At 48.0% G+C, this 14,547-nt stretch overlaps 1 protein-coding gene across 1 annotated transcript in view; it reads right to left on the minus strand.

Annotated features, from left to right (window-relative positions):
* The window catches only part of SLC18A2 (solute carrier family 18 member A2), a 58,598-nt gene that overhangs the window by 4,395 nt on the left and 39,656 nt on the right, over nucleotides 1–14,547 (minus strand). The window contains exons 8-13 of the mRNA XM_073595792.1: nucleotides 13,964–14,007; nucleotides 13,824–13,884; nucleotides 12,120–12,215; nucleotides 10,326–10,404; nucleotides 1,778–1,829; nucleotides 179–242 (exon numbers count right to left, since the gene is read on the minus strand). Of these exons, the coding sequence (XP_073451893.1) occupies nucleotides 179–242; nucleotides 1,778–1,829; nucleotides 10,326–10,404; nucleotides 12,120–12,215; nucleotides 13,824–13,884; nucleotides 13,964–14,007 (396 nt within the window). The remainder of the gene's footprint in view (nucleotides 1–178; nucleotides 243–1,777; nucleotides 1,830–10,325; nucleotides 10,405–12,119; nucleotides 12,216–13,823; nucleotides 13,885–13,963; nucleotides 14,008–14,547) is intronic.

Raw genomic sequence — 14,547 nt, forward strand, 5'->3', positions numbered from 1 at the left:
CTTTAGACACTTTGCCTAAAAAGGGGGAAATTATACTGAATTCATTTTTGTACAGTTCGATTATGTATATGGTAGGACATTTATTAATAACTTTAAGGTGCTTATATAGTAAATAACATCTGAGATGCCCTAATTAAAGTTACATATCCCAATGGCCCCTTGTGTTTTCGGGTCTTACCAATAGCGAATCCAACTCCAAAAGTTGGTGCTATTAATCCGTAGATGTTCTTGGCAAATGGCACCTAAATGTGAACATACAATTCAGAGTTAGTAGTTGAGCCAGGCTGTGGATCAATTTGCTTGGCATGTATACCAGACATCACCCTGGAGTTGGGCTGTGGTCCAATCTGGCAGACCTGTATACTAGACCTTACCCTGGATTTGGCTGGTGATTGATCTGCCAGACCTGTATACAACACATCACCCTGGAGCTAGGCTGTGGATTGGTATGGTTCTCATGTAAACCTAACATTACCTTGGAGTAAGGCTGTGGTGTGGTTCAGCAGACGTGTACCAGATATCGCCCTGGAGCTGGCTGGTGGATTGGTCTGGTAGGCCTGGAGCTTGGCTGGGGTCAGTCTGGAGGTCATGTATATCAGACATCACTCTGATGTGGGGCTGTGGATTGGTCCAGCAAATGTATTCCAGACATGACCCTACAGTTGGACTGTGGCCTGTTCTGGGGGGCATGTATACCAGAAATCACCCTTGGAGCTGGTCTGTAGGTTGGTATGGTGCCCATGCATACCAAACATCAACCTTGGAGCAGGTCTGTAGGTTGGTATGGTGCCCATGCATACCAAACATCACCCTTGGAGTTGGGCTGTAGGTTGGTATGGTTCCTATGTATACCAAAGATCACCCTTGGAGTTGGGTTGTATATCTATGATGCTCTTGTATACCCGGCATCGCCCTGGAACTGGGCTGTGGATAGTTATGGTGCTCATGTATACCAGACATCACTCTTGGAACTGGGCTGTGGATCACTATGGTTCTCATGTATACCAGACATCACCTGTTATTGGACTGTGGATTGCTATGGTGTGCATGTATACCAGACATTACCCTGGAACTGGCCTGTGCATCAGTATGGTGCTTATGTATACCAGACATCGCCTGGTATTGGGCTGTGGATTGGTCCCACAAATGTATTGCTGACATCACCCTAGTATCATCCTGGAGTTGGGCTGTGGACCAGTCAATGTCTATTGATCTGTGTCCAGCTGGTAATCGATACAGCACCCACTGGTACATACCATCACACAGGCTGGGAGCCTTTACTCCCTAAACAAGAGGCACTCACATGATATTGGGGGGGGCGCAGGATGGGGCATTAGAGCTTAGAGGGGTGATGGTATGCTCCTTAAATGCTGGAGTTCCACTTTTTCACCTTTCCCTTCGGCTCCAATGCATTTTTCCAAACCAGTAAAATTTCAGTGAAATAGAGAAAGATCTCAGTTTTGGTCATCCACATTTATAGTTGACACTAGGCTAGTGTGGAGGGGCATTTTGAATCTATAACCAGCTCTATAACTACAACTATTAAACACTAATGACTTGTGCACCTCTCTGTAATGTGTTGCAATGCAGCTTCACTTATGTTTAAAATTTGAGCACCAGAAAATCTCTGATTCTAGTCTTAATGCTAGAAGAGGTTTAATGGGGTTTCCTGACAATCTGGAAGGAGTTCATTGTTCGATCGTACAATGGAGAGTGCAGGGCAGTGAGGGTCCTGGACTGGGAAATTGTGAATAGAAATATTGAGAATTTTGCTTACACAGAGGATGCTTACTCCCACCAGTATCATCCCGATAAAGGCGCACAGCCACCTGCAGAGAGACAAGACGGACAGGCACAGTTTAGTTTAAAATAGAAATGAAAGGCAAAACTTTATTGTATAGATATAAAAAAACAGCACACTGAGCTTGCCAGTGAATGGCTGTGCAATGGGGGCGTGTCAGGACAAGTCTGATAATTGGAGGAGAGCACACTGAGTTCCCAGCATAGCTAGAGAACTGACCACGGTGTGCTCTCCTGCTTGGTGTGGTCAGTTTTTAATAAGAAAGCAAGGGGACTAGCAGGAACACCAGTGATTCCACAAAAAGGAAGCAATGCAAAGAGAACAGGATACTTTCTCATATAAGTACATGGTACAGCAGGCACATATCAGGACAATGAAGTGTTGGGGTAACAAACACTTTAAATAACATCACTGCATCTTTGAGACTTCATTTAAACCAGATGCACTGGTATGCACTGTTCAACACATGCCAGCGCGGATACATTGTTAAAGCAATGCATTTAACCCTTTTGCAGCCAGAGCTGTTCTTGCATTTTTTGCACACATGCTTAAAAAAAATATTTTAGGCCTTAAGATTACATAACCCCCCCCCCCCCAAAAAAACATAAAGTTTCTGAAAGAAGACACCCTTGAAAATAAAATGGTGGTAGTATCAATTTTTTATGTCACACAATATTACCGCAAAAGTCTAAGAAAAACGCAAAATTTCTTGTTCACATTTTTTATTAAAGGTAAAGACAAGAAGTCTCAACAGGATGCATCAGAAAGAAATCTTCCCTCTGGATAAGGGAAGGCAATAGTGGTAAAGTAGCTTGATGCCGAGAAAGGGATACAGCCCTTTGCATCACAACGTACAAAAAATAACAGCAAAGCACTAAAAACATCATAGGGATACACGGTGTGGGTTAGTTTGAGGGTGCTTAGGGGATTAATGAGAAGTGAAAGCCAGGAACAGATTTGTTTCCTGTGAAAAAAGGTCGGTTACAGAGGACTCCAGACGGAGTTTTCCCGAGCCTCGCCAGTGGCGGCCCGTCCATAGGGGGCGCCTGGGCGCCGTCCCCCCCCCCCCCCCCCTCCAGGCAGCAAAAAAAAAACACAAAAAAAAATAAAATAAAAAGTCAAAAAAAGTCAAAAAAAAAAATTTTTAATACCGGTCCTTTAAAAAAAAAAAAAAAAAGGTCCTTAAGTGCACTGTGTTCGGACGCCGGATACAGTGCGACGCCGGACACAGTGCACTTATAGGAAGCGCCACGTCTATGCAATCACGAGATTGCAGATGTGGCGCTGCATTTGCGGGCGTTTAGCCCGCCTTGGGGCGTTTCCTGAAGCGCCAAGTAGCTTCCGCCCGGCCATAGTAATACATACTACAGGCACCGGGCGGAAGCTACTTGGCACTTCAGATTTGATTGACATCTGCCCTGAGTCAGATGTCACTTCCTGGTTCTCTCTCTCATTGCGCCCGAGAGAGGAAGCAGGAAGAATGCTGGTGCCAGTGTGAGGAGGAGGACACCGCTGGAGACCCAAGGTAAGTACCTCTGTGTGGAGAATGGGGGGGACACCTGCTGTTGGGGGGCTCTGATGGGGACAACTGCTGTGGGGGGCTCTGATGGGGACAACTGCTGTGGGGGGCTCTGATGGGGGACACCTGCTGTGGGGGGCTTTGATGGGGGACACCTGCTGTGGGGGGCTCTGATGGGGGACACCTGCTGTGGGGAGCTCTGATGGGGACACCTGCTGTGGGGGGGCTCTGATGGGGGACACCTGCTGTGGGGGGCTCTGATGGGGGACACCTGCTGTGGGGGGCTTTAATAGGGGACACCTGCTATGGGGGGCTCTGATGGAGGACTCTGATGGGGGACACCTGCTGTGGGGGGCTCTGATGGGGGACACCTGCTGTGGGGGGGCTCTGATGGGGGACACCTGCTGTGGGGGGCTCTGATGGGGGACACCTGCTGTGGGGGGGGCTCTGATGGGGGACACCTGCTGTGGGGGGGCTCTGATGGGGGACACCTGCTGTGGGGGGCTTTGATGGGGACACCTGCTGTGGGGGGCTCTGATGGGGGACACCTGCTGTGGGGGGCTTTAATAGGGGACACCTGCTGTGGGGGGCTCTGATGGGGGACTCTGATGGGGGACACCTGCTGTGGGGGGACTTTGATGGGGACACCTGCTGTGGGGGGACTCTGATGGGGACACCTGCTGTGGGGGGACTCTGATGGAGACACCCTCCTGTGGGGGACACCTGCGGGGCTCTAAAGGGGACACCTGCTGTGGGGGGCTCTAAAGGGGACACCTGCTGTTGGGGGCTCTGGTGGGGACACCTGCTGTGGGGAGACTCTGATGGGGACACCTGCTGTTGGGGGGCTCTGATGGGGACACCTGCTGTGGGGGGCTCTGATGGGGACACCTGCTGTGGGGGGCTCTGATGGGGGACACCTGCTGTGGGGGGGCTCTGATGGGGGACACCTGCTGTGGGGGGACTCTGATGGGGGACACCTGCTGTGGGGGGACTCTGATGGGGGACACCTGCTGTGGGGGGCTTTGATGGGGGACACCTGCTGTGGGGGGCTCTGATGGGGGACTCTGATGGGGGACACCTGCTGTGGGGGGCTCTGATGGGGACACCTGCTGTGGGGGGACTCTGATGGGGGACACCTGCTGTGGGGGGCTTTGATAGGGGACACCTGCTGTGGGGGGCTCTGGTGGGGGGCTCTGATGGGGGACTCTGATGGGGGACACCTGCTGTTAGGGGGCTCTGATGGGGGACACCTGCTGTTGGGGGGCTCTGATGGGGGACACCTGCTGTGGGGGGACCCTGATGGGGACACCTGCTGTTGGGGGGCTCTGATGGGGGACACCTGCTGTGGGGGGCTCTGATGGGCGACTCCTGTTTTGAGGGGACTCTGATGGGGACACCTGCTGTGGGGGGCTCTGATGGGGGACACCTGCTGTGGGGGGACTCTAATGGGGGACACCTGCTGTGGGGGGACTCTGATGGGGGACACCTGCTGTGGGGGACTCTGATGGGGGACACCTGCTGTGGGGGGCTCTGATGGGGGACACCTGCTGTGGGGGGCTTTGATAGGGGACACCTGCTGTGGGGGGGGCTTTGATAGGGGACACCTGCTGTGGGGGGGACTTTGATAGGGGACACCTGCTGTGGGGGGCTCTGGTGGGGGGCTCTGATGGGGACTCTGATGGGGACACCTGCTGTGGGGGGACTCTGATGGGGACACCTGCTGTGGGGGGACTCTGATGGAGACACCTGCTGTGGGGGGACTCTGATGGGGACACCTGCTGTGGGGGGACTCTGATGGAGACACCTGCTGTGGGGGGGGGGGCTCTGATGGAGACACCCTGCTGTGGGGGACACCTGCTGTGGGGGGCTCTGATGGGGACACATGCTGTGGGGGGGCTCTGACGGAGACACCCTGCTGTGGGGGGCTCTGATGGGGACACATGCTGTGGGGGGGCTCTGATGGAGACACCCTGCTGTGGGGGACACCTGCTGTGGGGGGCTCTGATGGGGACACATGCTGTGGGGGGACTCTGATGGAGACACCCTGCTGTGGGGGACACCTGCTGTGGGGGCTCTGATGGGGACACATGCTGTGGGGGGACACTGATGGCAACTCTGATGTAAGGGGACAGAGGCTGTATTTGGAGGGGGGGGCAGAGGCTGCATTTTGGGGGGGGGGGGCAGAGGCTGCATTTGGATTTGGGGGGGAGACAGAGGCTGCATTTTATGTGACAGAGGCTGCATGTAAGAAGGGACTGCTGGGGACACCTGATGGCATCTGGTTGTAGGCGACGTGGCTAGTGACACACTCGGGGCTCTCACTGATTCTGCATTATGGTGAGTTGAACGATTTCATTTTATATTACAATGTAATAATAGTAATGCTGAGCTTCAATCATCCTGACACCATAACAACCATGGTGCTGGGATAATTGAAGCGCTAACACCAGGTGTTTGGAGTATCTTTATCTGCTGATTGTTAAACTTTGTAGAATACACATTTCTTTTGTTGTGTAGGATCTAGGCCTGCTGTCCCTCTCTCCCTCTCCCTCTCCCTCCATCCCTCGTTCATCTCAGACGCTAACCACACCACCTTAGAGCCACGCCCACTATTTCGCTGAAACCACGCCCATTTTCACCAAGTGGGAGGGGTCAAAAAGGAAGGGCGGGGTCTGGCGCCCCCCCATCCTAAAACTTCACCAGCCGCCACTGAGCCTCGCAAATAGACGGTTGTCTAAGAGTCCTCGTAACGGATAAAGATTAAATTGTGTGATAGACATTGAAAGCGTTTGTAGATCCTAACTTAGGGGGGTTGCAGTTAGTGGGGAATATCCAGTCTCAGCATGATGGGTAGTTAAGTTGGTTGGAGCTGGGAGGTTTACATCCAGAGGAGAAGAAATAAAGGTGGAGGGCAGAGAGAGGAGGAGAAGAGAAGGGGGGAGTTGAGAAAGAGGGTAGCTCAGGAGGAGGTGAAGGTCAAGGAGGGAGCTAACCAAGAGGAGATAGAGGTCTGGTCTCTATGGGTAAACAAAGTGATAAATAGGGTTATGCAAGGTAGCAGTAAAGCGTTATCGAAGTCAGAGGGTAGGTAATGGTCAACCCAGGGTTTCCAAAGGCGTTCAAACTTTTTGACCCTGTCTAAGAGAACTGCTTCTTTTTTTGAATGAATCATGGCTCTGGTAACTCTATTCTTTGTTTCCAAGACAGTGAGGTGGGGGGTTTCCAGGCTTTCACAATGGTTTGCTTCGCAGCAGTCTTAACCTGCAGAAGTAGCTTGAATTGGAGATGGGTTACATCGGGAGGTTTCTTATTGAGTAGGGCTATGGCTTGGTCGGGGGCTATGGTATTACCAATAAGGGTGGAGAGGAGGTGGAAAATGTCAGCCCAAAATGATTGAGCTAGCATGCAATGCCACCAGGTATGGAGGTGGGTACCTTTGTCCGGTCAACCCTGGAAACAAGCAGGAGAGTAGGACAGAAGATATTTGGCAATCCTTGAAGGGACCAAGTACCAGCGCATCAATACTTTGCAATTAGTTTCAGAGGCTACAACATTCTGTGAGCCCAATTTTGTAGCGGCCCCAAAAGTTGGACCAGTCAGTAGCATTCAATTGAAGGCCCTGATCAGATTCCCACTTGTTTACGTAGTGTAGAGATGTGTGAGGTGGTGGATCTAACAACTGTAAGTAGAAAGAGGAGATTAGGCCCTTGCATATATGTTCAAAGTAAAGAGGGGTCTGTGTGTAAGCATGAAGAAAACATTTTTTTTAAGTTTGAGGAAGCGGAAAATTTCGGAATCGGGGATTCTGTATGTTTCACAAATGTCTTAAAGGTGTCGGGTTGTGAATTTATGTGCCCGGATTAGGTTGGCTGTAGACCATCGGCTAAAGGAGGAGGGGGATGTCCGTGCCGGATAAAAAGCGGGGTTTTGTAGATAGGATAGAAGAGGGTTATGGGGTGATTGGAAAGAAACGCAAAATTTCTGTAAAAAAATACACTAAAGTTAATTTTAGGGCACACAAACTCATCAAATTACCCAATTTTTTGGTAAAATATAAAAGATGAGGTTGCACCGACTAAATAGATACCCAACATGTCAAACCTTAAATTTTCGTGTGCCCGTGCAATGGCGACAAACTTAGTACCCTATATTTTCCATAGGCGACGCATTAAAAGCCCGCTATAGGTCATCAGTTTAGTGTTACGGAGGAGGTCTGGTGCCAGAAATATTTCTTTCATTTAGGTGTGCGTGGCAATATGTAATGTGTATCGCAATCAGCAAAATGTGCGTTTACATTCGTATGTGCCTATATATGTGGGCCTCAAAAAAAAATTGGGGGGGATTATATGTGCTTAGGTGTAACTTTCTTTTTTTTTTAATTAATTTTTTTTTTTTTTTTTTTTTTATCACATAGGAGACAAAAAGTCCTATGTGCTGATTTTTTTGGTGAAAAGAAAACAAATGCAGCCACCACATCTAATGATTGGTAAGCTGCAATAGATTACATTTTGGGGTTTGAGTTTAATACTGCTTTAAATAGGAGCTTTAAAGCAGTCCATGCTAGTGTACTGTGTGATGTGCGTCGCCCTGCACTGAAAGAAAAAAAAGTAGAACAACCCTTACTTTTTTCAGTGACCCACTATGTGTGTAAACGCCTGTAAGCCAACAGCAACATGCATAAACGCAAGAGTCAAAACAGTCTGTTGAAGTTCCCTTTTAGGGCTCATGCACACACAGGGCCATGGATAAGGGGGTACCACTGGTCTTCCTGTACAGGGCCCCCAGGCAACAGGGGGGGGCCCAGGCAGCAGGGTGATCAACGCAGCAGGGGGCAATTACTGGAACCAATCCCTTGTATGGCTCTCTGCAGCAGCTGAAAGCTGGCTTCTTCTCCTCTCCCTCCCATTGGCTTTCAGCTGCTTTAGAGAGAGCCATACAGGGGATTGGTTCCAGCAATTGCCCCCCCCCCCATCACTATGCCTGTGCACCATACATTTCCCCTTGCTGCCCAGACCTCCCTGTGTAACTCCCTATCCCTGTAGTGCTGTCGGCTTCCCTCCTCTCCTTCCCGCTGGCAGCTGCAAGCACACAAAAGGATTCTTCAAGATGGAGAGTGGGGGAAGGGTCTGGTTAATATGTCATATTTACCAGCCCCCTTCTTTCCTGAATGAACACAATGAGTGATTAATACCAATCCAGCATAGAAGAGTGATGTGGGGACTTATAGACCCCAGATCTCTCCATAAAGAGGACCTGCTGTGCTCTATTCCTATTACAAGGGATGTTTACATTCCTTGTATTAGGAATAAAAGTGTTAAAAAAATTAAGGGAAAGTATAAAAATAAACAATAAAAAATTGTTTGTAAAGTGCCCCATCCCCTCGCGCTCACATGCAGAAGCAAACGCAAACATAGGTTGCGCCCGAATATGTAAACAGCGGTCAAATCACACATGTGAGTTATCGTTGAGAACGTTGGAGCGAGAGCATAATTCTAATAATATAAGTAATTATAATCTACTAGTTTAAAGGAGTTGTAGAGGCAGAAGGTTTGTTATCTAAATGTATTAAGATAAAAAACTTTCTGTGTGTATCAGCCGCCCCAGCGCCCCCCTAATTCTTACCTGAGCCCCATCTCTCTCCAGCGATGTCCACGAGTGTCTTAGCCATCTGGGACTCTCCTCCTGATTGGCTGAGACACAGCAGCGACGCCATTGGCCCTGCGGCTGTCAATCAAAGTCAGTTGGCTAATCAGGAAAGAGAGGGGGTGGGGCCGGGTCGGGGGGTTGTGTCTGAATGGACACACGGAGCTGGGACTCGGCTCGGGTGTCCCCATAGCAAGCTGCTTGCTTTGGGGGCACTAGCCAGAAGGGAGGGGCCAGGAGAGCCTCAGAGGGACCCGAGAAGAGGAGGATCCGGACTGCTCTTTGCAAAACCAACTGCACAGAGGAGGTAAGTATAACATGTTTGTTATTTTTATTTAATTTTTTTAAAACGAGACTTTACAATCACTTTGTACCATAGTTTGGCGCCATCCCACAAGTGTGTGCTATTTTAAAGTGTGACATGTTTGGTATCTTTTTACTTGGTGTAACATCATCTTTTATATTTTACCAAAAAATTGGATTATTGGTTGTGTTTTGTTGTATTCAAATTTATTAAATTGTATTTTTTACAAAAAATTGTGTTTGGAAAATTGCTGCGTAAATACCGTGTGACATAAAAAATTGCAACAGCTGCCATTTTATTCCCTAGGGTCTCTGCTAAAAAAAAAAACATATATATTTTGGGGGGTTCTGAGTAATTTTCTAGAAAAAGATGATGGTTTTTACATGTAGGAGAGAATTTTTAGAGTTGGCCTGGGCTGGAAGTGGTTAAATAACAACAAAGGAATGTGTAATGTGCTAAAACCATCCCCAATGTCGCTCACAACAGCTCAGAACAGAACGGAGCATTTAGTGTGCAGCCACTGTGAAGGGGACCTTACAAATAAAGCTTACTACAGTTAGAAAAAAACAAAAAACATAAAGTGAATGGTAAAAAGCAACGCCGTCTACCAATGCATGTGCATTTACATGCACTCAGTGCCCTGCCATACAATCTTGCCTGTTTGCAGCGCATAGTAAACATGTTCCCACAGACAGCGCCCATTACGGGTGTCATTTGTGATTTATCGATTGCCTCCGGCTGTGAAACGTTCCGAATTACAAGCACTTTACACGTCAAACGTCCAATTTGTTTATTTTGTGTCTCCAATCAATAAAACTGTGATTGTACGAGTGGCCTCGCGCTGAGCGGACATCGACCGCAGCTTCCGTCTCCGCATTAACCCTTCCTGCCCCAGAGTGTGCCATGCAGCATTCCCCTACTGCTTCAATAAAGAGAAAGAAGTGACGGGACTGACGGCCGAACAGAAATCGCTCTCCCACTACACCATGAATGTTCCCCGTCCTTCTGCTGATTAGATCTGCAGCAGACAGCAATATGCAGCTAATGAAAAGACTCACCTGCCCATCTTATGAGCCAGAGGCCCGAAGATATTGGTTCCGATTAGATAAGACACGCTGGCCGGGAGGAAGGCCACACCTGAAGGGGGAGAAAATTCCTCTTATCAGCATTGATGAAACATTCATGAAAAGGTTTCATATCCGCCGTGTCTTATCGGCAGCACCATCACCCTGCAGCAGCAGAGCCTGAGCTTTATTACGGCACACCGACCATCCATCTCACTGATGTTTATTGAGTGACTGGCGGAGTCGGCGCAGTACATAACCACCAACCCCGGGACAGTCTTGTCTGCACCAATTACAGCTCAGGATGTGGAACCTTGCATGGTGCTGATACTTAGATTTCACTACAGAGGGGGGAAGAGGTCAGGAGATCTACACTATATTGTCAAAGGTATTGGGACGCCTGCCTTTACACGCACATGAACTTTAATGGCGTCTTAGTCCGTAGGGTTCAATATTGAGTTGGCCCTCTCTTTGCAGCTATAACAGCTTCAACTCTTCTGGGAAGGCCGTCCACAAGGTTTAGGAGTGTGTCTGTGGGAATCTTTGACCATTCTTCCAGAAGCGCATTTGTGAGGTCAGGCACTGATTTTGGATGAGAAGGCCTGGCAGTCTCGGCTCTAATTCATCCCAAAGGTGTTCTATCGGGTTGAGGTTAGGACTCTGTGCAGGCCAGTCAAGTTTCTCCACCCCAAACTCGCTCATCCATGTCTTTATAGACCTTAATTTGTGCAGTGGTGCTCAGTCATGTTGGAATGGGAAGGGGCCATCTCTAAACTGTTCCCACAAAGTTGAGAGTATGAAATTGTCCAAAATGTCTTGGTATGCTGACGTCTTAAGAGTTCCCTTTACTGGAACTAAGGGGCCAAGCCCAACCCCTGAAAAACAACCCCGCACCATAAGGGAGGGAGGTTGAAGGTTCTGCTATCACGGAGGGTGTAGATGGAGGTTGGAGACCCCGCTCTCTCAACTAGGGATAGAGGGAGGTCAAAGGCCCTGGACCTGTGAATGGTGAGTTAGGTGGAGATTGGAGACCATGTTCTTTCAATTGGGGATAGAGGGAGGTCAAAGGCCCTGGGCATTAGGGGTAGATGGAGGATGGAGGCCCTGTTCTCACTGATTGGGGATACAGGAAGGTTGGAGGCACTTCGGTTGATTTCTTTCACGTATTTTCTCCATCTCGCATCCTCCTCGGAACAGCAAGCGGTGTGTGCGCTCAGCTCTGACAATATTCCTCTGTCAGCTTCCATCTGCACAATGTACTCTCCATGCGTGATCTAACAAACTCTGTATGTGTGATATATATGGAGCTGTCAGTATGCTCTGTTCATCTGTATGTCATATAGAATTTCTAGGAAATGTTTTTCTGAAAGGCCTTAAATGCTGCAAGAAACCTTTACATAAAATATATTTGAATAATGAACGCTATCCCTATAGCTGGAGCAAAACCGTGGCCTCTGCCTGCATCTTGTGGCCAATCGTGATTTAGCGTGACAGTGGTTAATTTGACTAGAAATTTAGCCACACCATGAAGAGCTCTCTTCAAAGCACATAATTGGATGCTGACAATATATGTGGGCACATGAAATCTGACTGGGCCCAGTGCCCACCCAATCTGCCAATCACCATCAGACCAAGAAGTTGATGATAGATTGCCCATTATGTAAGAGGGTTTTTAATTAGGAGAACTTTTAATCACCGTCAGAATAGGAGGACCTCTAGAGGAATCCTCGCCAATTACTGATGGATCTTATTATTAGGAGATGTAACAGGACAGGGAAAAGATCTCACCTAACTGCCATTTCCGGGAGCACATTGTCTCCATCATCCAGATGGGCAGTGCTGGTTCCAGCATAGCGATTGCCATATTAGCAAAACAGATGGAGCCTGAAAAATAAATGAATGGAAATTAGAAATCACCCCAAAAATTGCCCAATTCCATCTGTTGTGCCAGAACTGTCTTTGAGTCCTCTGTGAGCCTTGTGTACTTTCCGGAGCCCTGATCTAGCTTTTGTCACCTATGACCACCATCCGTTGCCCTCTCAGTACCAAATCTGACCCCAATCAGTCCAGCCAATTAGGTGACAGTCACTATGGATACTGTTCAAATCGCAGCGACTCAAAAAGTTTCCTGCACTATTGCTGTGCGATTTCATGTGCAACTTGCATTGACATCCGTAAATGAAGTCGCACAGATGTCAGCAAGCTCATGAAGTTGCACTGAAGTAGTGCAATTTCAAAACCGCACTGGTGTGAACAAGAGCTTAAGGGGGGTATTTACTAAAACTGGAGCACACAGAATCTTGGTCAGCTGTGCATAATAACCAATCAAGAACTAACCAAGAACTAATCAGCTTCTAACTTCAGCTTGTTCAATTAAGCTTTGCCAATAAAACCTAGAAGCTGATTGGTTACTATGCAGAGCTGCCCCAGTTTTAGTAAATCTCCCCCTTAGCCTTGTGCAATATGAGTGTGACTATCTGTGTTCTCATCTGCTACAGATGATTTGTTGGAGCCTTTTCTAAGTACTTCTCAGTGACCCTGTTCCCATGAGTACCACCAATGTGGTAAAGAGTTTAAAGAACATTCGCTGTAAATTCTCCAGTATTTGGCCTCCTTGATTGACTGCGCTCCCTATTGACCGACCCTGTAATGACATAGTTTTGTGTTCTAATCTTAATGAAAAATGTCTTCACAATTTCCTTCATGTCATATCTAAGCAATCTCTTCCATAACGTTGTCATGCCAACGCAGAAACATAAAGCATTTCTTATTAAAATATCACGGATATTAAAAGTCACCTCCACACCTTTTGTCCCATGGCCTTATCTGATATTATTATACCCCATAATTGACTGTAGCCACCACAAAGTCTTAAGCAAATACAGAGGAAAATTGTCAATATCTCAGATAATACTTAAAGAGTTAGCCCACCAAAACTTTTTAGTTAGGGCTGGTTGGTGGCTTTTTCTATCTCTCCACCTTCCAGGTACATTACTAGAGAACCCACAGTGCCTGATGTTTATTTCATTAATAAAACATAATTGAGATTGTAGAATGACAATGACTTTCCCGCCATTAGAAGTAAGAATCCTTGACTGGGTGGGTGAAGCAAGGTTACTAATAAAGAGACCAGACATCATCTGTCTCTAACTGGAGTGTCTATATTAGAAGAGTGTCACAGAAGGTCTAGGAGTCACTGTAAATGGAGGTGAGGGAGGTGCCAGTCATTACATAAAACGTTCTTCTATATGGAACACCAAAGACTGCTATTGAGAAAAAGAAAAGTGACACTGTGGGAATCTCCCAAAATCCCCCCTCCACCTCCTACTGCTAGGATTTTCAACTGAAATCGTTTAGCATAGATCTGAAAGCTACACAGACTGACGTGGGGGAAAAAGTTGTCTACACCTGATCTGGGAGGGGTGGAAGTGATGCCATCTACAGTTCACAAACATGACATCCGGTGTGACCCCCACCACAACAAAGGCCTACCTGCTGCAATCAGGATGTAGGGGTCCCTTAGGAGCTCGAACAGCGAGGTCCCAGTCTGGCTCTGAAGGAAGACCAAAATCAAAAATGAATTCTTATGTTTACATATGGCCCCACTGTGGTGATTACGTTGGCAAACTCACCTCTGGCTGAGCTCTGGAGGGTTGCAGGATGAAGAGCTGGAGGGCTGCAGGGAGGAATATTTGGCTCATTACATAGAATATGTATTACCTTCTAAAACAGCTTTTCTCAACCAGTGTACAGTGGAAACCTAGGGTTCCTTCAGAGGCTGCTTGTGGTTCCTTGAGCTGTGGCTAATTGACCTCTCTTCTAAAGGTGCCTGCATAGTTCTGGGTCCAATGCCACTTGGCAGAGCCAATGGCATGACACCTATGATCTTCTGAGCTTTAAGGATGGCATGCTGATGACCACTGCGGGGGGGGGGGGAGATTGTTGCCACTAACCAACAAAATAAGGGCGCATTCTTCCCACTGACCACCACTGTAAGGAGTATTCTTCCCAATGACCACCACTTTAAGGGGGGGCATTCTTACTATTGACCATCAATGTAAGAGGCATTCTTCCCACTGATCACCAATTAAGGGGGGCATTCTTCCCACTGACCATCAATATAAGGGGGGCATTCTTCCCACTGACCATCAATGTAAGGAACATTATTCCCGCTGATCTTCGGTGATTTTATTTTAACAGTGACCTGAGAATGATT

The sequence above is a fragment of the Aquarana catesbeiana genome, linkage group LG08 (assembly GCF_042186555.1).
Source record: "Aquarana catesbeiana isolate 2022-GZ linkage group LG08, ASM4218655v1, whole genome shotgun sequence".
NCBI classification, from domain to species: Eukaryota; Metazoa; Chordata; class Amphibia; order Anura; family Ranidae; genus Aquarana; species Aquarana catesbeiana.